The sequence below is a fragment of the Haliotis rubra genome, unplaced genomic scaffold (assembly GCF_003918875.1).
Source record: "Haliotis rubra isolate DU_JTF1 unplaced genomic scaffold, ASM391887v1 Scf40, whole genome shotgun sequence".
NCBI lineage: Eukaryota > Metazoa > Mollusca > Gastropoda > Lepetellida > Haliotidae > Haliotis > Haliotis rubra.
This window is the reverse complement of record NW_025767080.1, coordinates 2,986,371-3,012,551: the sequence shown is the minus strand read 5'-3', so window position 1 is coordinate 3,012,551 and position 26,181 is coordinate 2,986,371. Positions and strand designations below refer to the sequence as shown.

General features: G+C 42.0%; 1 protein-coding gene and 1 long non-coding RNA gene across 2 annotated transcripts; both read left to right on the top strand.

Moving 5' to 3' along the window:
* The first annotated feature begins 1,818 nt into the window (after positions 1–1,818).
* Positions 1,819–24,878, top strand: LOC124287390 (probable 3-hydroxybutyryl-CoA dehydrogenase). The gene is made up of 8 exons (XM_046723920.1): positions 1,819–2,323; positions 4,950–5,086; positions 6,451–6,556; positions 6,715–6,809; positions 7,129–7,225; positions 21,339–21,437; positions 22,213–22,311; positions 24,629–24,878. The coding sequence occupies exons 1-8, from the start codon at positions 2,275–2,277 to the stop codon at positions 24,817–24,819; spliced, it is 873 nt and encodes a 290-aa protein (XP_046579876.1). The 5' UTR covers positions 1,819–2,274; the 3' UTR covers positions 24,820–24,878.
* Positions 7,232–7,608, top strand: LOC124287392. Its single transcript, XR_006901259.1, has 2 exons — positions 7,232–7,326; positions 7,566–7,608. It is a non-coding gene; the product is annotated as an uncharacterized LOC124287392 (long non-coding RNA).
* Positions 24,879–26,181: the final 1,303 nt, after the last annotated feature.

Genomic DNA, 26,181 nt, shown 5'->3' with positions numbered 1-26,181 from the left:
ATGTTTATATGTGTTTTACACCTTATTTACATAATTTGGGAAAACATTCAACTTGCAACCTTATTACAATGTTTATACAAGAATTTTAACCATAGTTGCTGACCCTATGTACAATAAATCGTTTTATAAGATGTAATTGGAAATATAAGTGGAATTTATTATTTGTCCACAAACATACATACATTTGTATTTGGATTGCCAGTCAATGAACTATTGCAAGAACGCATGTCTTTATTCTCGATTCATAGGCTGGATGTTTGGATGGGATAACCTAGACTAACGCTTAGTCTCTGAAAATATATAATTTTGAGAATAACAAATGAACTCATTTACATTGAAAAGGAGCCTCAAAAGGAGATGGGAGATTGGACTGAGGAAATCTAGACTTTCTTCATTTAGGGCTTGAGCATTGCAGGGGGAGGGCTCGGCAGTAGAGATCATCGTGTGGTTCAGGGACTGTGTGACAGACTATTCGTAACCATGATTGTCGTAAACACTGACAGTTTACATCCGTGTATGGCGGCGATGGCGGATCTAGGAATTTCTAAGGCGGATGTTCAGTTGTTACATAATTCTTACAGATTGGAACAGACCCGTGAAGATCCGGGTTAGAATTGATCTACAGCTGCCCATTCTTGTCGTAAGGAGCGACTAACGGGATCGGGTGGTCAGACTCGCTGTCTTGTTTGTTACATGTCATCGCACCCCAATGGAGTAGAGCAATACTCATGCTGTTGATCACTGGATTGTCTGGTCCAGGCTCGATTATTTACAGACCATATATTGCTGGAATATTGTTGAGTGCGGCGTTAAACAATAAACAAACAAATTCAGTTGGGAACATACGATGATCATACAATTTGGTATTGTTTCTCTTCACTGAGTAATTTAATGGCTTGGGGTGGGTCGTGGGGTGGATTGGTGATCTGTGGGTTACCGACAACATTTAATCTCTTACGGGAGCAACGGCTCCACGCACGCACGCACGCACACACGCACTACAACACTATAATGCTTGTCTGGTAGAGGTACGTTACCAGCCTGCATGAGATCCACGTATACGACCTGTCCGTTGATTATTCCACAACATGTAATATATACACAGAGTATTAAGCCCATGTATACAGGCCTTGGCTCTACATGTGACAGCGATTATAAACACTTTGTCAGCGACAGGTGCTCTATATTGGTGATCGTATGCAGTCCAGGCAGCAGCTGATTTGGCCTTCTGACAAATTAGCTCGCGGCAGACGGTCCCTTGTTCGTATAGGGAACAAAACTAGAACCTCAAACACCACACAATACACCAGTGGTGTTATAACACCACAGTTCCATATAAAAAAGGTAACACGTGCTGCTACAAAATGGCAACAATGTACCAGTGCACACAGGTATCAGCACATATACCTGTCTGTGCGATAACGACACCATATCAAGCTATCATGTATAGAATAATCAGTTTATAGACAGGTGTATTTACTGAACTTAACGCATTACATGGTTTTTATCCAGCCATGCAAAATTTATCATAGATAGTTTTATATAAATTTTGTAATTATTTGGTATTTATGAATTTTCAATTCTGATTAATTCTCGGTTATTAATGTCTTATTCCAGAAATTATATGCTTCTCTTCAGCCAAAATGTATTTCCCATAGTCATTTTTGTAACAAATTGTAAAATTTCAAACTGCGCAATTTCTTGCGTTGGATAACTGCCTAAATCTAAATGTGGCAGGTGCCCCTCCTCGTTTCACCCCCCACCCCAAACCGTCCCTGAAAAGCGGAAGTTAGCAAGAGTTATGTCCCATTTGTTTGGCAGCGACATCCGCTTTTCTCGCTAAATGTAGATCTACCAATGTCTTTATGATATCTACGAAGATATATTTTTCGTGATTTGTTTTCGAATACGTAAGACCGTGTTTTATATGTTTTGATTTATAAATGAGTACGTATTATCAAATAGGCACTCGTGACAACAACTGGAGGAAAATCTGGATTGGCAGTACACCGACTCTCGGTCACAGCTGATATTTGTTGCTGCATAGTACCGTACATCTGTGTCTCATTCTACTTGAGCAATCGTGAAAAGAAGTGCAAAAATTCTCATCTAGAGGGACACACGCCATAAGATGTATTGCACATACAATTCATATTGTTTTCACCTGAAGAGAAACACAGAAAACTGAACTCGAGAATGTAAAACAAATTGCCAATCCGTGTTCTTGTATTGAAGGCATTTCATACTCTGTAATTCTCAACAACATATTCAACAATGAAGGTTGCAGTTATTGGATGTGGGGCTATGGGCGTACGAATTGCAGGTAGGTCTACAAGAAGGCTGGTGGCACTGGTCACAGTGGTGAATTGACACAGTCCTGGCTGCAAATATGTGCACATGATATATCCTAATGTTATGGGTTTTCGGATGCTTAAAAAACACGTTCATTGTTGTCTCACTTATCACATGAACAACTGTACAACGTCTCACTAACTTAGAAACTATAACTTAATCTCAAACACAAGCCATCATCCAAATATTTACATTTGCAATGTCCTTGGGACACAACACATCCAGTTATTATGGTTATTGCACAAGCAAGAAAACATACGATGTCCAAAAATGTATGAATCCAACAATATAATTCATTAATTGTGATGTGGAGCGCTTGTGTTTAGTGAAAGTAAACCTGATTCAGTCTCTTAGACCTTTTGCTCATGCTGTTGATCACTGGATTGTCTGGTCCAGACTCGATTATTTACAGATCACCGCCGTATAGTTGGAATATTGCTGAGTGCGGCGTAAAACTAAACTCACTCACTCACTCCTAGACCTTTAGACATTTTGCCATCTATTAAAGGGTCAGTAAATTGACCGCTCTGAAGCATTGTTTGCAAACAACAGCTGATATTTAGCTTGAATTTTCATCATTATGTAATTAACTCTTCAAACTCACTTATACAGTACTCTCCCTAGTGTACCGTGATGTCACTTGCATTGTGACGTCATAACTCAGTTATGACGTCATAGTGATGACGTCATAGTCCTAACTGCCAGTTCACCTGATGAAGGGACCTGGAATGGTCTCGAAACGTCGTGAGAGAAATTAAAAAGAATTTTATCCATAAAAATATCTTGGACAACAGCTGATAAGCTTTTTGTATCACTTGACATTGTTTTGCATAGTTCCAAAGATGTGCTGCCACAACTGCATGACAAATTAACTTGGCACACCTAAGTTACCACATCACCAGCTCTCAATAAGCATGATAAGGTTTCAATGGCATTGCATGAAGGATAAATACATAAATTGGAATAGTTTTGCCTGTTTAATGATATATTCTGAGGGAAAGTTAGATATTTCATGACATGTTTGTCAACAATGAAACAGAAGTGATGATGTGGATGAGGTACTAGTCTGACCACAAGGAACTCTGGGTAGGAGATTGTCTTCAAACAAACAAAGCATTTTTAATGTTATCTAGGCTTTAATGAAAACAGGCTTCTAATCCAAAGAAACCAGAAATAGTATTTTGTAACTCATCAGAATGAGTTAATAATGTGATTGTTAATTGTCTAGCATCTGGTGAGGCAGCTTAGATATAATACACTTCAGAGAATAGAAACTGTGTCCATTCTGATCCATTGAACAGAGTAATGTTTGTGCTTTGAATGTGCATTAAGTGTATGGAAGGTAGGGGGGATACATTTTTTCATGCATCATCATCATCATCATCATCAACATAAAAAAAAGACTTAATTCAGGAAAAGAGGGTGGGTCTGTGTTGAACAGATAATGTCGCCTGGAAAGCAAATGACAAGAATGAGATAGCCAGTGTCATATACTGGCATGCCTTGTATAACGGACACAGTAAAGAAACTTATTTAAGGGGGAAATCAGAAGTTTCAAAAACTAGCAAACACCCTTGCTATAGAGGCATATGGGTTTCAGCACTAAACAAACTACATCCTGTCCATTTATGGTTACTGAGATCTATTAATCCCTGGAATCCTATTGAAACAAAATAAGATTCCATTCTTGATGGGGCAGTGGCGTAGCCTTGTTGTTTAAGCGTTCGCTTGTCACACCGAAGACCATGGGTACAATGTGTGAAGCCCATTTCTGGTGTCTTCCGCCATGATATAGCTGGAATATTGCTAAAAGTGGCGTTAAACCAATCTCATTCACTCACTCCCTTCCAGAATAGGGTCAGGTGTTGTAATCAGAACCACGTGTAAAACTGAGATGTATCCCTATCTAAACCCATGAAAGTCTTGGTTAGAGATGATCTTCAGTAACCCATGCTTGTCGTAAGAGGTCACTCACCCATTCTGACATGATAGAATGAAAAGACAACTTGATATCTGCCATGCTGGCATATATACTCCTTCATAAGCATGCTAAGAGGTAATAAACAGAGACCCAAGAAAACATTGGTAGACATGGTGTTAAAAAGAAAATATTATTCTGCACGAAATCTTTACACAATGTTTGTGGGACTCTGAAGCATGCACATGGCCTCACAATATAAAAGTTATATCATGGCAAAGATAGAAAGTGAGTATGGTTTTACACCGCTTTTAGCAATATTCCAGTAATATCACGGTGGTGGACACCAGAAATGGGCTTCACACTTGTGGGGAATTGAACCTGACTGAATGCTTTAACCACTAGGCTACCCCACCGCCCCTGCAAAGAGTATTAAGATGCATGGTGAATCATGATAGTGGATCAGTGAAGCCAATTTGTAATATTTGTAATATAATATTTAGTACGATCACATGATATTTGTCTGTAAGGACATGCATTTAATCACTTGATCAGCACCACAACAATAGTTGTAAGATTTATCATGATATATATTGTGTAAATGTACAAAGAAAATATCAATAATGAATTGGTCTAAGGTGACACTTGTTTCAAATTGTGCTGATATTTTGATGTTCAGGAGAGCTGGCATATCACGGTCATCGAGTGAAGATCACTGACATTGATGTGAAGGCGCTCAACAGCGTGTATGACAGACTGCAGGAAGACAAGAAGATGCTACACTCAGAAAAACTCATGCCACATAAAAATTTTATTGTGAGTTTTAACTTTAACATGATGAGTAATTCATTGGCTTATTACCATTAATAACATTTAACTTTTTAGAATATTTTAACTATTTATTAACTACATGAGCTTAAAATGTTAATATGGTTATTCTAGCTTAGTATTGTATGACATGATGAAAACATCAACATTTTGTATGTATATATGCTTTATGTTGATATTGTTCTGATACTTTAGCAAATGGACAATGCTTGTTTACATATTTAATTCAGTTTCTAAAGTACAGCAGTGTTCCATTGATGATATCATTTAGAATTATGATGATTGAGATCACCTTTGTTAAGCCGGGGTTCAAATCCCAGACTTGCTCTCATACTGTTTCTAGGTTTGAGGAACCTGTACTTCCGGGTTTGATCAAAGACATTTATCTGTTCTGATTTATTCATCATTTAGTGTTATAACTGATATTCTGTTCAAAGTTTGGTTCAGCTATAGTCACTAATTCTTTACCTAGTATAGCTGCGGGAATGTGGGGTGAGGTGAACATAAACCTGTTCTTGCAACTGCTGCTATTTTCCCCAGTAATATGGGTTCTCTGTCTGTTTAGAGCATGACTGCAATAGTTTAACTAAATTGTTTCAAGAAGAGAAAGAAAAAATGAAGGGGGGTTTCATCTATTTTGTTCTGGGGAGGTAGGGGGGTCATCAAATTTGTACACATGTACAGGGGGGTGTCAGCAATTTTGTACATAAAAATATGTAAAAAATTATGCTTAAGAATTATGGGAAGGGGGAGTAGTTGATTTTGTACATGGCATGCAGGGGGGTGTCACTTACTTTGTGCACAAACACACACATATACATACACACAAAGACTACATGGAAGATGTTCACAACTACTCATACTTATTGTATGAGGTCACTCTCACACACACGCGTGCACACACATACACACACACACACACTTAGACTACATGGAAGAATTTCACAACTCATACTTATTGTATGAGGTCACTCTCACTCACTCACACACACACACACTCTCTCTCTCTCTCTCTCACACACAGACACACACACTAAGACTACATGGAAGCATTTCACAACTACTCATACTTATTGTATGAGGTCACTCTCACACACACATACACACAAAAACTACATGGAAGAATTTCACAACTCATACTTATTGTATGAGGTCACTCTCACACACACTCACACACACACACACACTCTCTCTCTCTCACACACACTAAGACTACATGGAAGAATTTCACAACTACTCATACTTATTGTATGAGGTGACTTAATGGTTTGGGTGGTCAGGTTTGAAGACAATATAGATGGGAAGCCCACAGTATTACATATATGTTATCTGAGGTCCTTGATGTGTTCCAGGGACAGATATTGTGCATGAGTCGGCTAGAGGAGACTGTCAGTGATGCAGAAGTCATCTTTGAGGTTGTCAAGGAAAACCTGAATATTAAGCAGGATTTATTTGAACGTGAGTTAAACTTAATCCATGGATTAAACATTCTGTATGATTAATCCCATGTTATTTGCAAATAAACCTGTGTCTTATTAATGTTCTATGTTCTGTGAAGTTAGAACCAATGTTCTGTTTGGTTAAACCTGATGATATATCTGTTGCCATGGTTACAGGTATATCCCATCTTTGCAAGCCTGGTGCCATCATCTCCACCAACACACTCTGCCTCAATGTCACAGACATCTCAGAGAGGACAGTCAACAAGGAGGTACTGTTGGGTTATATATGTGATAAATACCTGGTATATGTGTGATAAATGCTATATATATATATACCATGTTTACTGTGTATTTCTGTATGAAATAGACAATTTTAAATATTTAATCGTGTGTTTAAGAATTGACCATTTCGAGTCTTAACTCAAGTCAATTAAATCTGGACATTGTGCTGAGTGTTGTTGTACCACAAATATATACTGTTAGATGATAATTGTGTTATTAAAGCCTTTTCAGTCTCCAAATATTTGGGAGCAGAATATAACAGTTATACTGTATTGTAGAGGACTATAGGGCTATACTGTGTTGTAGAGGACTATAGGGCTGCGCTTCCTGTTTCCTGTGTACTATATCCCTGAAGTGGAGATCACTGCTGGCAAACATACCTCACCAGAGACTATAGAGAAAGGTAGGTCTGAGATTGGTAGATGATCTGTAGAGTGTTGGGTGGAGAATCTGAAGTGGAGATCACTGCCGGCAAACATACCTCGCCAGAAACTATAGAGAAAGGTAGGTCTGAGTTTGGTAGATGATCTGTAGAGTGGTGGGTGGAGAATCTGAAGTGGAGATCACTGCCGGCAAACATACCTCATAGAAACTATAGAGAAAGGTAGGTCTGAGTTGGTAGATGATCTGTAGAGTGGTGGGTGGAGAATCTGAAGTGGAGATCACTGGCAAACATACTCCATCCAGAGACGATAGAGAAAGGTAGGTCTGCAAACATACCTCGCCAGAGACTATAGAGAAAGGTAGGTCTGAGATTGGTAGATGATCTGTAGAGTGGTGGGTGGAGAATCTGAAGTGGAGATCACTGCCGGCAAACATACCTCGCCAGAGACTATAGAGAAAGGTAGGTCTGAGATTGGTAGATGATCTGTAGAGTGGTGGGTGGAGAATCTGAAGTGGAGATCACTGCCGCAAAACATACCTCAGCCAGAAACTATAGAGAAAGGTAGGTCTGAGATTGGTAGATGATCTGTAGAGTGGTGGGTGGAGAATCTGAAGTGGAGATCACTGCCGGCAAACATACCTCGCCAGAGACTATAGAGAAAGGTAGGTCTGAGATTGGTAGATGATCTGTAGAGTGGTGGGTGGAGAATCTGAAGTGGAGATCACTGCCGGCAAACATACCTCACCAGAGACTAAAGAGAAAGGTAGGTCTGAGATTGGTAGATGATCTGTAGAGTGGTGGGTGGAGAATCTGAAGTGGAGATCACTGCCGGCAAACATACCTCACCAGAGACTAAAGAGAAAGGTAGGTCTGAGATTGGTAGATGATCTGTAGAGTGGTGGGTGGAGAATCTGAAGTGGAGATCACTGCCGGCAAACATACCTAGCCAGAAACTATAGAGAAAGGTAGGTCTGAGATTGGTAGATGATCTGTAGAGTGGTGGGTGGAGAATCTGAAGTGGAGATCACTGCCGCAAACATACCTCGCCAGAAACTATAGAGAAAGGTAGGTCTGAGATTGGTAGATGATCTGTAGAGTGGTGGGTGGAGAATCTGAAGTGGAGATCACTGCCGCAAACATACCTCGCCAGAGACTATAGAGAAAGGTAGGTCTGAGATTGGTAGATGATCTGTAGAGTGGTGGGTGGAGAATCTGAAGTGGAACTGATCACTGCCGCAAACATATATCTATGGACTGAGATTATAGAAAAGGTAGGTGGAGAATCTATGGACTTAGATGATCTTGAGGTGGTGGGTGGAGGAATCTATGGATTGAATGATCTAGAGAGGTGGGTGGAGATTCTATGATCACTGAATACTGACATGATCTGGAGAGAAACTATGGAGAAAGGTAGGTCTGAGGATTGGTAGATGATCTGTAGAGTGGTGGGTGGAGAATCTGAAGTGGAGATCACTTTGGAGAGTGGTGGGTGGAGATACCTCTTGAGCCAGAGACTATAGAAAGGTAGGTCTGAGGGTGGTAGATTGATCTGTGAGTGGTGGGTGGAGAATCTGAAGTGGAGATCACTGCCGGAGAACATACCTCATGGAGACTATAGAGAAAGGTAGGTCTGAGAGATTGGTAGATGATCTGTAGAGTGGTGGGTGGAGAATCTGAAGTGGGAGATCACTGCCGGCAAACATACCTCACCAGAGACTATAGAGAAAGGTAGGTCTGAGATTGGTAGATGATCTGTAGAGTGGTGGGTGGAGAATCTGAAGTGGAGATCACTGCCGGCAAACATACCTCACCAGAAACTATAGAGAAAGGTAGGTCTGAGATTGGTAGATGATCTGTAGAGTGGTGGGTGGAGAATCTGAAGTGGAGATCACTGCCGGCAAACATACCTCGCCAGAAACTATAGAGAAAGGTAGGTCTGAGATTGGTAGATGATCTGTAGGAGTGGTGGGTGGAGAATCTGAAGTGGGAGATCACTGCCGGCAAAACATACCTCGCCAGAAACTATAGAGAAAGGTAGGTCTGAGATTGGTAGATGATCTGTAGAGTGGTGGGTGGAGTATCTTTCAACTGATGAAGCAGGAGAATCTATGGACTGAATGATTTGAGAGTGGTGGTGGAATCTAGGAGAATCTATGGACTTAAATGATCTTGAGAGTGGTGGGTGGAGAATCTATGGAATTGAATGATCTAGAGAGAGGTGGAGAATTTGGAGAATCTATGGATTGAATGATCTTGAGAGTGGTGGGTGGGTGGAGATTCTATGGACTGAATACTGAATGATCTGGAGAGTGGTGGGTGGAGAATTTATGGACTGAATGATCTGGAGAGTGGTGGGTGGAGAATCTATGGACTGAATGATCTGGAGAGTGGTGGGTGGAGAATCTATGGACTTAAATGATCTTGAGGTGGGTGAGGAGAATCTATGGATTAAATGATCTAGAGAGAGAGGTGGGTGGAGAATCTATGGATTGAATGATCTTGAGAGTGGTGGGTGGAGATTCTATGGACTGAATACTGAATGATCTGGAGAGTGGTGGGTGGAGAATTTATGGACTGAATGATCTGGAGAGTGGTTGGTGGAGAATCTATGGACTGAATGATCTAGAGAGTGGTGGGTGGAGAATCTATGGACTGAATGATCTGGAGAGTGGTGGGTGGAGAATCTATGGACTGAATGATCTGGAGAGTGGTGGGTGGAGAATCTATGGACTGAATGATCTGGAGAATGGTGGGTGAGACTCTATGGATTGAATGATCTGGAGAGTGGTGGGTGGAGAATCTATGGACTGAAATGATCTGGAGAGTGGTGGGTGGAGAATCTATGGACTGAATGATCTGGAGAGTGGTGGGTGGAGAATCTATGGACTGAATGATCTGGAGAGTGGTGGGTGGAGAATCTATGGACTGAATGATCTGGAGAGTGGTGGGTGGAGAATCTATGGACTGAATGATCTGGAGAATGGTGGGTGAGGACTCTATGGATTGAATGATCTGGAGAGTGGTGGGTGGAGAATCTATGGACTGAATGATCTTGAGAGTGGTGGGTGGAGAATCTATGGATTGAATGATCTGGAGAGTGGTTGGTGGAGAATCTATGGACTGAATGATCTGTAGAGAGTGGTGGGTGGAGAATTTATGGACTGAATGATCTGGAGAGTGTTGGGTGGAGAATCTATGGACTGAATGATCTGGAGAGTGGTGGGTGGAGAATCTATGGATTGAAATGATCTGGAGAGTGGTGGGTGGAGAATCTATGGACTGAATGATCTTGAGAGTGGTGGGTTGCGAATCTATGGATTGAATGATCTGGAGAATGGTGGGTGGAGAATCTATGGACTGAATGATCTTGAGAGTGGTGGGGTGGAGAATCTATGGATTGAATGATCTGTAGAGTGGTGGGTGGAGAATCTATGGACTGAATGATCTTGGGAGTGGTTGGTGGAGAATTTATCGACTGAATGATCTGTAGAGTGGTGGGTGAGGAATCTATGGACTGAATGATCTTGGGAGTGGTGGGTGGAGAATCTATGGACTGAATGATCTTGGGAGTGGTTGGTGGAGAATTTATCGACTGAATGATCTGTAGAGTGGTGGGTGGAGAATCTATGGACTGAATGATCTTGGGAGTGGTGGGTGGAGAATCTATCGACTGAATGATCTGGAGAGTGGTGGGTGGAGAATCTATGGACTGAATGATCTGGGAAATGGTGGGTGGAGAATCTATGGATTGAATGATCTGGAGAGTGGTGGGTGGAGAATCTATGGACTGAATGATCTGGAGAGTGATGGGTGGAGAATCTATGGACTGAATGATCTTGAGAGTGGTGGGTGGAGAATCTATGGACTTAAATGATCTTGAGGTGGGTGAGGAATCTATGGATTGAATGATCTAGAGAGAGGTGGGTGGAGAATCTATGGATTGAATGATCTTGAGAGTGGTGGGTGGAGATTCTATGGACTGAATACTGAATGATCTGGAGAGTGGTGGGTGGAGAATCTATGGACTGAATGATCTTGAGAGTGGTGGGTGGAGAATCTATGGACTGAATGATTTGGAGAGTGGTGGGTGGAGAATCTATGGACTTAAATGATCTTGAGGTGGGTGAGGAATCTATGGATTGAATGATCTAGAGAGAGGTGGGTGGAGAATCTATGGATTGAATGATCTTGAGAGTGGTGGGTGGAGATTCTATGGACTGAATACTGAATGATCTGGAGAGTGGTGGGTGGAGAATCTATGGACTGAATGATCTGGAGAGTGGTGGGTGGAGAATCTATTGACTGAATGATCTGGAGAGTGGTGGGTGGAGAATCTGAAGTGGAGATCACTGCTGGCAAACATACCTCGCCAGAAACTATAGAGAAAGGTAGGTCTGAGATTGGTAGATGATCTGTAGAGTGGTGGGTGGAGAATCTGAAGTGGAGATCACTGCTGGCAAACATACCTCGCCAGAAACTATAGAGAAAGGTAGGTCTGAGATTGGTAGATGATCTGTAGAGTGGTGGGTGGAGAATCTGAAGTGGAGATCACTGCTGGCAAACATACCTCGCCAGAAACTATAGAGAAAGGTAGGTCTGAGATTGGTAGATGATCTGTAGAGTGGTGGGTGGAGAATCTGAAGTGGAGATCACTGCTGGCAAACATACCTCGCCAGAAACTATAGAGAAAGGTAGGTCTGAGATTGGTAGATGATCTGTAGAGTGGTGGGTGGAGTATCTTTCAACTGATGAAGCAGGAGAATCTATGGACTGAATGATTTGGAGAGTGGTGGGTGGAGAATCTATGGACTTAAATGATCTTGAGGTGGGTGAGGAATCTATGGATTGAATGATCTAGAGAGAGGTGGGTGGAGAATCTATGGATTGAATGATCTTGAGAGTGGTGGGTGGAGATTCTATGGACTGAATACTGAATGATCTGGAGAGTGGTGGGTGGAGAATTTATGGACTGAATGATCTGGAGAGTGGTGGGTGGAGAATCTATGGACTGAATGATCTGGAGAGTGTTGGGTGGAGAATCTATGGACTTAAATGATCTTGAGGTGGGTGAGGAATCTATGGATTAAATGATCTAGAGAGAGGTGGGTGGAGAATCTATGGATTGAATGATCTTGAGAGTGTTGGGTGGAGATTCTATGGACTGAATACTGAATGATCTGGAGAGTGGTGGGTGGAGAATTTATGGACTGAATGATCTGGAGAGTGGTGGGTGGAGAATCTATGGACTGAATGATCTAGAGAGTGGTGGGTGGAGAATCTATGGACTGAATGATCTGGAGAGTGGTGGGTGGAGAATCTATGGACTGAATGATCTGGAGAGTGGTGGGTGGAGAATCTATGGACTGAATGATCTGGAGAATGGTGGGTGAGGACTCTATGGATTGAATGATCTGGAGAGTGGTGGGTGGAGAATCTATGGACTGAATGATCTTGAGAGTGGTGGGTGGAGAATCTATGGACTGAATGATCTGGAGAGTGGTGGGTGGAGAATCTATGGACTGAATGATCTGGAGAGTGGTGGGTGGAGAATCTATGGACTGAATGACCTGGAGAGTGGTGGGTGGAGAATCTATGGACTGAATGATCTTGAGAGTGGTGGGTGGAGAATCTATGGATTGAATGATCTGGAGAGTGGTTGGTGGAGAATCTATGGACTGAATGATCTGTAGAGTGGTGGGTGGAGAATTTATGGACTGAATGATCTGGAGAGTGTTGGGTGGAGAATCCATGGACTGAATGATCTGGAGAGTGGTGGGTGGAGAATCTATGGATTGAATGATCTGGAGAGTGGTGGGTGGAGAATCTATGGACTGAATGATCTTGAGAGTGGTGGGTTGCGAATCTATGGATTGAATGATCTGGAGAATGGTGGGTGGAGAATCTATGGACTGAATGATCTTGAGAGTGGTGGGTGGAGAATCTATGGATTGAATGATCTGTAGAGTGGTGGGTGGAGAATCTATGGACTGAATGATCTTGGGAGTGGTTGGTGGAGAATTTATCGACTGAATGATCTGTAGAGTGGTGGGTGAGGAATCTATGGACTGAATGATCTTGGGAGTGGTGGGTGGAGAATCTATGGACTGAATGATCTTGGGAGTGGTTGGTGGAGAATTTATCGACTGAATGATCTGTAGAGTGGTGGGTGGAGAATCTATGGACTGAATGATCTTGGGAGTGGTGGGTGGAGAATCTATCGACTGAATGATCTGGAGAGTGGTGGGTGGAGAATCTATCGACTGAATGATCTGGGAAATGGTGGGTGGAGAATCTATGGATTGAATGATCTGGAGAGTGGTGGGTGGAGAATCTATGGACTGAATGATCTGGAGAGTGATGGGTGGAGAATCTATGGACTGAATGATCTTGAGAGTGGTGGGTGGAGAATCTATGGACTGAATGATCTGTAGAGTGTTGGGTGGAAAATCTATGGACTGAATCTGGAGAGTGGTGGGTGGAGAATCTATGGACTGAATGATCTTGGGAGTGGTTGGTGGAGAATTTATCAACTGAATGATCTGTAGAGTGGTGGGTGGAGAATCTATGGACTGAATGATCTTGGGAGTGGTGGGTGGAGAATCTATCAACTGAATGATCTGGAGAGTGGTGGGTGGAGAATCTATGGACTGAATGATCTGGGAAATGGTGGGTGGAGAATCTATGGATTGAATGATCTGGAGAGTGGTGGGTGGAGAATCTATGGACTGAATGATCTGTAGAGTGGTGGGTGGAGAATCTATGGACTGAATGATCTTGAGAGTGTTGGGTGGAGAATCTATGGACTGAATGATCTGTAGAGTGGTGGGTGGAGAATCTATGGACTGAATGATCTGGAGAGTGGTGGGTGGAGAATCTATGGACTGAATGATCTGTCAGGTGTGCGAGAAAGGATGGAGACGGCACAGCACAAGTTCATGAATCAATAACTTTGTCGGCATACTTTGTAGCAAATTTATGTTGGATTCTGTGCAAGTTTGGATGTGAGTTGTCACTCACAGACAATAGAAGTTGGAAAGCCCATTGTGTACGTGTGAGTGACCCAAGCACCTCTATGTGCAGACTTACTTACAGTAGACAAAGACTTCTGGAGATTGGCCAATCTACTGGGCATGTTGACAGTGATATCTTTGTTTGGAGGTGTTCACCATCAATCAGTATATAAGCAAGAAACGTCAACCCTTTACTAGGCATGGCAAGAGGTCAGGAAGGCGTAAACAAAGACAGATCAAAGTCATTGCTGGCATAAGAGGACTGCCCCCTTATCAACCCTCAACCAATCAGACATCATCAATCAACTACAGCAATCTTGTTTACCTTCAACCCCCCCAAACTATCACCTAAACTGACTATGTGTCTCTGGAATGTGCAGTCATCCCGCAACAAGTGTGGAGATATCATTGATACAATTGTAGACAGAAACATTGACATAATGGTACTGACTGAGACATGGCTGAGGCAACAAGGCGATGAAGCAATTATAACAGATTTGACTCCCCCTGGATATAACCTGCACCATCACTCATGGCCTGGCCGTGGCGGAGGGATCGCTGTCATCGACAGGCAGTATCTACAGATCACCTTCAAGCAAGTCATCACCATTGGTAGTATATCCTTTGAATCATTGGAATTCCAAATAACACATCGAAAGACATGCACGAATGTACTGGCATTGTATCGCCTGCCACCTTCTAAGAAAAATTCCTTCACATTTTCCATGTTTCATGATGAATTTGCCAAGCTTTTGGACTCTGTCGTCTGCAAAAAAATCAAGACTTGTAATTATTGGAGATTTTAATATCCACTTTGACAAGAAGGATAATCTTCAAACAGCTCAGATGTTAAAACTACTTGACTCTAACAATTGTAAACAGTTAGTGTCTGAACCAACACACAAGAGTGGCCATATCCTGGACTGGGTTCTGTCCAGAGATGGAGACTCCTGCATCACTGATGTAAGAGTCACAGATCTTCAGGTATCGGATCATCACCTCCTCACTATTGGGCTTGATACTACTAGACCACTCCATCCGGCCAAGTCAATACGCTGCAGAAACATCTCGAAGATAGATCAGGAATCATTCAGATCAGATCTCCAGAAGTCAAGGTTACTCAGTGCAACACCAACTGAATGTGCAGACATAGTTGATCTCTACAACACATTCCTTCTTTCCTTCTGGAGCTCCTTGACAAGCATGCCCCCGAGAAAGTTAGGAAGATCCCTTATAGACCCGAGAGTGCATGGACATTCACCCCAGCGATCAGTGAGGCCAAAGCTGAGAGGAGAGCTGCAGAACGGCTCAGGCGTAAGTCAAGGCTTGAGATATATAGGCAGATGTACTGTGTTCTACGGAACAAGGTATCAATAGCTATTAAACGCTCCAAAACCGAATTCATGAACTCAAAGATCAGAGATAGCAGGTCCAACCAAAATGCTTTGTATAAGCTCATGTTTACACTAATGGGCAGGAATAATACCTGCACTTTGCCTAACATCGGTGACTCTGAGTATATCGCTCAACAGTTTTCAGACTTTTTCATTGAGAAGATTGTGAAAATTCATCAGACATTTCCACACGATGAGAGTCCCTCTAGTATGTATAAAGAAACCCATTTTTCCTTTGAATCTGACTGTCTCACAGAGCTTGCTCCATTTACAACCAAGGAGTTGTTAGCTCTTATTAAGAAATCCAGACCGACTTCATGTGCTCTGGATCCTATACCGACCAAGATTGTAGTGAGTAACATTGATATTCTCATACCAGTAATTCTTCACATCGTCAATTCAAGTCTCAGGTCAGGTCTCGGGACAAGGATGAGTTACAGAGCTACAGGCCAGTCTCAAACCTGTCCTTTATCTCCAAGGTGATTGAGAGAGTTGTCAGAAAGCGATTGGCAGAACATATTGAGCATCACAATTTGTACGAGCCTTTCCAATTGGCATACCGTCCTAAACACAGTACAGAGACAGCCCTATTGAAAGTCCTCAACGACCTCAGACGTGGTATTGACAGTGGTAATGTGTGCCTCCTGGTGCTGTTAGATTTGAGCGCAGCCTTTGATACCATAGACCACCAGATGCTACTCAGTCACCTCAAGGAGGACTTCTTCCTCAATGGTACTGTATGGTCCTGGTTCAAATCCTATCTGTCGAATTGGTATCAATCGGTGTATATCGATGGAGTCTATTCAGCTCCAGTGAATCTCTCAAGCGGTGTGCCACAGGGGTCGGTTTTGGGACCAGTTCTATTCACACTGTACACCAAGGCACTTGGTTCAGTCATTAAGGTACATGAGATCAACAGGCATCTATACACAGATGACACTCAGCTGGCATCACTCTTCAAGCCTAATCAATCTAAAGCATAGTGGGCAGCTCAAGCTATGACAAACTGCTGTCATGACATACAGAAATGGATGTCGACCACCAAGCTCAAGTTGAATGCTGAAAACACGGAGTGTGTTGTGGTTGGACCAAAGTCAAGGCGTTTAGAGTCCGGACTCACTACCTTGGTTATTGGAGATACTGAGGTACCAGTGTCAGAGAGTGTCAAAGACCTGGGTGTAATCTTGGACTCTGACCTCTCCATGGACAGTCACATCAGCCAAATAACCAAGATGTGTTTTTTTCAGTTGAGGAACATCAGCAACATGACCAAAGAATCAGCCATCATTCTCATACTGTCCCTAGTCATGACAAGGATCAACTACTGTAACAGTCTCCTTGTTGGAGCCTCTGCTGTGCAGATAAATAGTCTCCAGCGTGTACAGAATACGGCCGCCAGGATTGTGTCACTCGCCCGTAAACAAGATCATATCACTCCAATCCTGAAGGATCTACACTGGCTTCCAGTGCAGCACAGGATTACTTTCAAGATCCACTGCTTAGCCCACCGGTGTCTGTCCGGCGACGCTCCAGGCTACCTACAGGACCTGCCTATCTACACTCCTCCTCGATCCCTACGCTCTGAGTCCAAGCTTCTGTGTCGCATTCCCAACATCAAGACTGTGAGATATGGCCGGCGTTCCTTCTCATGTGCAGCGACATCCGCGTGGAACAGCCTCCCAGAATCAATCAGAACATCTCTAAATCTAATGTTTTTCCGACGTCAACTCAAGACCTATCTCTTTCAACAGCTCTGAACTCTTTTTATTTGACTGTGCGCTTCGAGCATGCATCAAGCATGGAGTAATGCGCAATACAAGTGGCCTATTATTATTATATTATTATATCCATATAACTCTCCTCGTTGTTCATCATCAGTGATGTTCTCCTTCGTGACCATTTCCAGTATAAAACATGGGACTATTGCAACTAGCTCCAATACAGTATTCCTGTTTATCTTTTGGATAACTTGATAAGACTGCAGCTAGAGTCATCACTTGTTGCTGAACATTAGAACACAACTCCTGTGTTACTCCACTGGCTGGCTGTCAAGTAGAAGATTGTATGCAAAACTCTTCTGCTCACATTGGCCTTGCTCCTTTCTACCTAATACATCTTCTACAAGATTATAACCCAACCAGATATGTTAGATCAAGTGATCAGTCCTGATCACAAGGACAGAATCATATGAAGATCGCTCATTCGAGAAAGCTGGACCATGCCTGAGGAACAATATCCCCTTTCATCTTTGATATCGGCAAGAGCTCATAGCATTCAAATTGCAAATAATTAGGAAATAGACATACTGTGTTGGAAAATCAGACGGCTGAGGTATATAACTAAATCATAATAGCTCTTAATTTGATTTAAAACCGAACGCGTTACAGAGATTTAAAAAATATTCATACTGTGTTGGAAAATTATATACCTCTGAATCACTTTAATTGACCAATCACAATCCAGTATTTACTGAAGTCATGGTAGAATGAGTTATATATTCAAAATGGTCTGTAACATCAAACATACTTTCCAAAGTTCATTTAGCGCTTTTGAGCGGCGGCGTCAACCAGAATTGGGGCTTTACAAAATCTGAGTGACAGTGACAGGTGTAGGACGCCAACAACAAACACTAAACATTCATTCTGAGTATCAATCAATGGCACAAAACATTTCATCATGCAGAACTGATGATAGCCCCATATAATTCAACCATGGTTTACAAAATAGACCAACATCAGCACTCAGTTGTACTCACAACTATTCACTATTCAGTTCAACCAGCTGGTTGATTCTCTTGCATCTCAAACATTTCAGGAGTTACCAGTTTCCTTGCAGATGGCTGTCCCAGTGGCTCCAAACAGTTCACCACAGAAAGTTTGCGTGTTGTGTGTCCACAGCTTGGCTTACCAATCATCAAGCTGTTCGTATTGTTCAACCATTTGTGGCCCATGTTCCTCAGATCCCATCACCTTGGATCACAGAGCCATGGCAATCATAAAAATAATTGATTTATAGAGAGCCTATTTCCAAACGATATTGCTCAATGGCACTATAAAGAGAAAAGATTGTAGACAATGTCTATGGAAAAGAGAGTTTGAAAAGATGAGTTTTGAGGGCAGTTTTTAAAGCGTCATCAGATTCTATTTCTTTAGGGCGAGTGGTAGAATGTTCCAGATATAGAGGGCTGCAGCAGAAACCGCTCTTGATCCCATGGCTGTTTTGACGTGAGGCTGTGAAAGCAGTAGGGAGGCTGACGAGCGGAGCAATCGGCTTGGAACATGGAGATAAACAAGGCTTTTAAGATATTGAGAAAACTTGTTTTCATAGATGCAGCTGTGTGTAAGAAGAAGAAGAAGTTTGTATTGAATTCTGCCCAATCATAACATCACCATGCTGACACATGTTTCAGCCTGTGTTTCTGTCTCATGTACTCCAGACACTGAAGCAAATGCGAACACCTGCATCTTCACCTTACTGGTCAGCTGTTGATACTGTTTGGGTTGTGTCTTCTTTGAGGAAACTTTCCTAGACTGCAGAGGTTGGCACCTTACTGAATAAGCTTTTGTCTGGAGGACCTTCTTTATCTCAACGGATCTTACACCACCTCAGTCGGCCACTAGAGTCAACCATTAGAATCTATTACCTTATCCGTCTACATCGCTGTGGCAACTGCAGCTAGAGTTAGTGAGATTCATGTTCTAGATGTTTTGTTCAAGGTCAAAATGATGATGCTCATTAGGACTGACGGCAACTTCCAAGCAAATGTGAAAGAGATCCATATTGCTCCCTCTTCTCCAATTCTAGTCTACAACATACTGAGAATCTTTTCCTTTAATCAAGAATACTGGCGAAGACTATTGTACCATCTTTGAAGCCTATTGTACCATCTTTGAAAACTATTGTACCATCTTTGAAGCCAATGTGGATGCTGGCCTTCTGCCTCCACAGGCTCTCAATCCCCATCAAGGATTTTTCACATTCTGGGGAGAACTATTTGCTGAATGACAGAGCTGAACAGAACCACAGTCCAGTGGCCTTTTCTAATATAACCTGCCAGTACCAGCACACCCTAGACACATGAGATGACAAGCCAGCTCATCCATGAAAGCAAATAATCTCACCTTTGCTTTGAAATCTGCTGTATCCTTTAGTTTAGGACAAACTGGGATCAAACTGCAGTGGTTTTGCCCTATCCTGTGAGCATTTCTAGTAGGACAGTTAGTATATGAGTACTTCTCTCAAATATTTGGACAGCGAAAGCAGTTTGTTTGGAGGGATTGCCTATCAGGCTCCAGATGTTAATATCTTTAATATCTTGACAAAGATCCATGATCTCAGCCTAGGCAGGACGTCCTGTAAAAAGTAAGGCCTCCTTTTGATCATCCCTCTCTGAAGCTGTCTGAAAACAATGAGGAGCACATACAGTCTAATGTTAGGCTGGTCTCAGTCTTGCCATGCATCCAGGGTTACCATGTAGCGGCAAGACAAGGACTATTGAAACACATCCTGGAAGTGAGCTCCCAGCCCTCATTGTCCCGTAGGTACCCAGCTCCTACTCAAGGTCCAGGCAAACAGACTACCACAGTTACTAGACCTTGTTGAAAGAACCACTGGTAACTACTGTCCACTGCTTTCATGAAGGACACACCTGAAAATGCCTAATGGATATAACACATGCTTTTATTGGTCCTAGTTACTTGCTTTGTATTATAGTCAAAATGTAAATAACATGCTACGGTCATCACAAACACTAACAAGAGCCTACCTGATTTGGATGACGTTGGGGGGATCTCGAGGGGATGGGCTGCCGATGGCTACTTCTCTTCTGACAAAGCCATAGGGCTTGTATTCAGTGGATGGGTTGTTTACTGGCATCGACATTTTTCCCTTCATTCACCATAACACAGATAAGGATGATCTGTTCAGGGATTGCATGATATCCCCAAACTCGACAGCCATGTGTGCAATGGCTTTAGTGTGTTTGATAAGACAAGACCATGGCAGTCTTTTAGATCAGATAGTCATCATATCAGGTAAATCCATAATGGTTGTTGATACAGTTTTATACTATGGGAATGTCACGTTAAAATAGGGTCTCTCTAGCTTGTTCTTGACATGTGAGGGCCCTGACTGAATTGGGTAATCAGGATTATTGACTGACTTGTTTGATGGATATCATCATATCCCAGTTGTGTAAATCAATGCTCATGATGTCAGTCACTGGTTTGTCAAGGTCCTGACTTGATTATAAACAGGACACAATCATACAGTTGGAATGTATGCTGAGTGCAGTATTAATCAACAAACATGTATGCAAAGTTCTCTCTGAACATCCACTTCTCATCACCTCATCGAAACATTGGTGGGAATGAAGAGAGTCTCTATAGACTCTGTGTTGATGTTGAACAGTTACTTGTATTTAGTTGATTGCAGGTCATGTATAGAGTAAAGTCAAACCCTGGATATGGTGCAGTGGAACATGGCCATGCCTCACAGAGTTATCTCCCTTGTTTGTCTCAAGGTCTGCCTTGCAACTGAACCATGAGGGGAGGTCACATTGTAGATTCCTAAAGTCTATTCCTGTTAAAACAACATCAGATTGCAGTGCTTAATTATTTTTACATCGACCTTTGAAGTTAACTGTGTATGGATACATAGAGTGTGAACGTAAGTATGTGTCATGTTTGTCAGACAGTGTAACAATATACATTCCTGTCTCATCCCCAGTGCGCATCATGCTGGAGAGGATGGGCAAGACATTGTTTTTCCGGTCTGGAGGATTCCCCCTAATTCTCTCCGAGGATGAGAGAGACAAACGAAAGCAGGGTGAGCCAGTACTTTGAAACCTTCTGCCAATAGGACTGAAACATCATTTGTATAAAGCTTAGGAAATGTAGTTCCAAGATGGTTTTTCTTGCAAACTATGTTTATCAGCTAAAGTATCGCTGAAGGTAAAATTTTAGAAAATAATTTCAGCTGACATGAAAAATATCAAGATAGGTTATGAATCTTTCACCTAGTCGTGACTACAGCACAAACTATCTACTGTCTATAATCAATTCTTATTTCTTTTGCCCAGTCTGCTTTTGCTTCGAGATTATGATGTTGTGTTCATGGCTGGAGAGACAGTTGGGTAGCCTAGTGGCTATAGGGGGCGTGGGGTAGCCCCACATGGGTACAATGTGTGAAGCCCATTTCTGGTCTCCCCCAGCCATGATATTTTCGAGTATATTTCTAAAAGTGGCTTAAATCTATACTCACTCACTCACTAGTGGTTATAGTGTTCTCTCATAATTCCAAAACGTTTTAGATTCTCTCATTGGTTAATCGTGTGAAGCCTGTTTCTGAACACGACATTACAGGAATATTGCTAAAACTGGAAACAAACCATACTCACTCACTCTGGGATGTCTGACGAAAGAAATATGTTCTAGTATAGTAATGAGAAAATAATACGTAAGTTTAAAATATGAAATAAAGGACTTTATGTACATGTCTGATGTGACTCAATGAACCTTTCTTTCTTGTTAACCTGAATACAGGTCCTTTAGTGGGGATACACTGTAGAATATATGTTAATACATGATTGTATTTCTTGCAGCTCGCCTGGAACAGATTCAGAGTCTGCAGACAAAGGAGAACACAATCCCAGCCTTGTCGCATCGAGGAAACGTCACGCCACGCGTTCATGATGATGATGGTAATACTTTCCTATAGAAATACACACATGGTGCACACACCCTTGTAGCAGCACTCACATGTTTCACATGCCATTGCTTCAATACACACATGGTGGACACACCCTTGTATCAGCACTCACAGTTTCACATGCCATTGCTTCAATACACACATGGTGGACACACCCTTGTATCAGCACTCACAGTTTCACATGCCATTGTTTCAATACACACATGGTGGACACACCCTTGTAGCAGCACTCGCATGTTTCACATGCCATTGCTTCAATACACACATGGTGGACACACCCTTGTATCAGCACTCACATGTTTCACATGCCATTGCTTCAATACACACATGGTGGACACACCCTTGTAGCAGCACTCACATGTTTCACATGCCATTGCTTCAATACACACATGGTGGACACACCCTTGTATCAGCACTCACATGTTTCACATGCCATTGCTTCAATACACACATGGTGGACACACCCTTGTAGCAGCACTCACATGTTTCACATGCCATTGCTTCAATACACACATGGTGGACACACCCTTGTAGCAGCACTCACATGTTTCACATGTCATTGCTTCAATACACACATGGATGACACACCATTGTATTAGCACTCACATGTTTCACATGTCATTGCTTCAATACACACATGGTACACACACCCTTGAAGCAGCTCTCACATGTTTCACATGCCATTGCTTCAATACACACATGGTATACACACCCTTGTATTAGCACTCACATGTTTCACATGCCATTGCTTCAATACACACATGGTGGACACACCCTTGTATCATCACTCACATGTTTCACATGTCATTGCTTCAATACACACATGGATGACACACCCTTGTATTAGCACTCACATGTTTCACATGTCATTGCTTCAATACACACATGGTACACACACCCTTGTAGCAGCTCTCACATGTTTCACATGTCATTGCTTCAATACACACATGGTACACACACCCTTGTAGCAGCATTCACATGTTTCACATGCCATTGCTTCAATACACACATGGTGGACACACCCTTGTATCAGCACTCACATGTTTCACATGCCATTGCTTCAATACACACATGGTGGACACACCCTTGTTGCAGCACTCACATGTTTCACATGCCATTGCTTCAATACACACATGGTGGACACACCCTTGTATCAGCACTCACATGTTTCACATGCCATTGCTTCAATACACACATGGTGGACACACCCTTGTATCAGCACTCACATGTTTCACATGCCATTGCTTCAATACACACATGGTGGACACACCCTTGTATCAGCACTCACATGTTTCACATGCCATGGCTTCAATACACACATGGCGGACACACCCTTGTATCAGCACTCACATGTTTCACATGTCATTGCTTCAATACACAAATCATGGACACACCCTTGTAACAGCACTCACATGTTTCACATGCCATTGCTTCAATACACACATGGTGGACACACCCTTGTAGCAGCACTCACGTTTCACATGCCATTGCTTCAATATACACATGGTGGACACACCCTTGTATCAGCACTCACATGTTTCACATGCCATTGCTTCAATACACACATGGTGGACACACCCTTGTAGCAGCACTCACGTTTCACATGCCATTGCTTCAATACACACATGGTGGACACACCCTTGTAGCAGCACTCACATGTTTCACATGCCATTGCTTCAATACACACATGGTGGACACACCCCTGTAACAGCGCTCACATGTTTCACATGCCATGGCTTCAATACACATATGGTGGACACACCCTTGTATCAGCACTCACATGTTTCACATACCATTGTTTCAATACACACATGGTTGACACACCCTTGCAGTAACACATATTGTTATGAAAATGTACTGGCATATTGACTTGCTCAGTGCCTGAAGGTCAGAGAAATCATCTTCTTCCTCTTGGTTGATGTTAATAGATATGCCAAATTTGAAAAAATGATTTTAAAGTAACACTTTTCGAGGGAAGGATTTGGAAAATGCTTTCAATAATACCTACCAACATCTAAACACGCTTCCATATGGCTACTGCTTTAGTTAAATCAATGGGTAATGGTGGCCCAGCTGCTCAAATTGCTATACAGAGCTATGTCATTTGGACTTAATGGAAACCATTTACTTTTAAACTGTACAATGCATCATATTTGTTTACAGATTTGTGAGCGTTTTGAGTTATTTGTGATGAGATCAGGGTTATATAAAAATTAGGAAAATTTGCTGAGGCTTCATTTTCAACAAATACTAATGAGTGGATCTTAAAAACAAAGAAACATTTCCAGGGCTAATTTTTCTTTCCCCAGCGATGGTGTCAAGTGAGGCCATGGACCGTGATTGCGCCATCTGCATGGACCGACTGCGGAACTGTCTGCTGCAGCCCTGCCACCACATGGTCACATGCTATGAATGCTCCAAGATGCTCCACAACCGCAAGGATGGATGTCCAATTTGTCGCAAGGATATCAACAACATCATCAAAGTGTATCACTCGTAACCGACCTCCAAGGGGTCATTTGCTGGATGTGTTTTTAAACCAAAGGTCAAAATTATAAGTTTTGATGAGTTCTTTTGTACAAAGTTCTTGAACATGCTTTGTATTATGTTATTATACACTAAAGTTTATGTTCATTTTGAAAAGACTTAAATGTTCAAAAGATTTATCAAAATGCTGAAAAAATGAAAAAAACCTTACATGAATCCTCCCTCCTCTATCTTTAATAACGTTCAGCAAACTCTCCCATGATCCGTTGGTGTTGTTGAAGATTTCTTTCATTGTGATAACAGTGAATGTCCTTGTTTCATCAAGTTTTGAGCACCCAAGAAGAAGAGAATTGAATTTCATGATGTTAATTGAAGGTCATGTTACCATGGTTACAATGTTGAGTTCCCTGCATGTGAACCTGCATGTATGATGACTAGCCGGTTGTGAACATGGTGTTACTAAAATTACTTCTGTAATCGGTCTAGTAAACAAAATTATATGCTTGGTGGAGAAACGACCTCTGATGAACTTTTGGTGGAACTGTTTATTACTGTGGTGGTTTATAATAACTTTGTGTTACATTGTGTTATAGGGAGATTGGCTCAAGTCACTTTTTGTAATAGTCAGGTGGCTGTATATTTCTCTTTGGGCGGTGGAGTGGCCTAATGGTTAAAGCATTGGCTCGTCACGCCGAAGACCCGGGTTCGATTCCCCACATGGGTACAATTTGTGAAGCCCATTTCTGGTGTCCCCCGCTGCGATATTGCTGGAATATTGCTAAAGTGACGTAAAACTAAACTCACTCACTGTATGTTTCTCAATACCAAAGGAGGTTTTGATGGCGAGTTGCATAAGACGTCACAGTTTGCTACCCTACAGATGTGGCAATTATTTTTTTATCTTGGCTTGAATACCAGATTTGCCTTGATTGTGTTTCTGGGCTTTGCCAGCACCATGCATGTGGACGTCACCATTGTGGTCAACATCTGTGTGTGGAATGTTCTTGTATAATATGTACATGATTCTTTTCGACACTTTTGAGACAACAGTTTAGCACCAATTAATGTTCTTATTTAAATGCATTTTATCATCAATACAAACACTTCCGTCCAAAACTCACAGCATTATTACTGGTGAATGATATAAAGATTGTGATGACATCTATTTGGTTTTTCCATTGTGTTAGTGATGAAGGACACCAGCCTCCATAGTGGCATGGTTGGGGAAATCATTGCAGAGTTGAGCTGCCAGCATCTGATTACTGGTTTGTCTTCATTATGTTTCTAGGTTTGTCCTGACCATTCCAGTACACCTGAGTTTCACTAAAGTGGTAAACAACTAATACCTTTGTCACGTCAGGCTTACCTCCAGCTT

Coding starts and splice junctions, on each gene's coding strand:
- LOC124287390 (XM_046723920.1), top strand. CDS start 2,275: ATGAAGGTTGCAGTTATTGGATGTGGGGCTATGGGCGTACGAATTGCA. Junction 2,324..4,949: donor TATGGGCGTACGAATTGCAG/GTAGGTCTACAA, acceptor TTTGATGTTCAG/GAGAGCTGGCATATCACGGT. Junction 5,087..6,450: donor TGCCACATAAAAATTTTATT/GTGAGTTTTAAC, acceptor GATGTGTTCCAG/GGACAGATATTGTGCATGAG.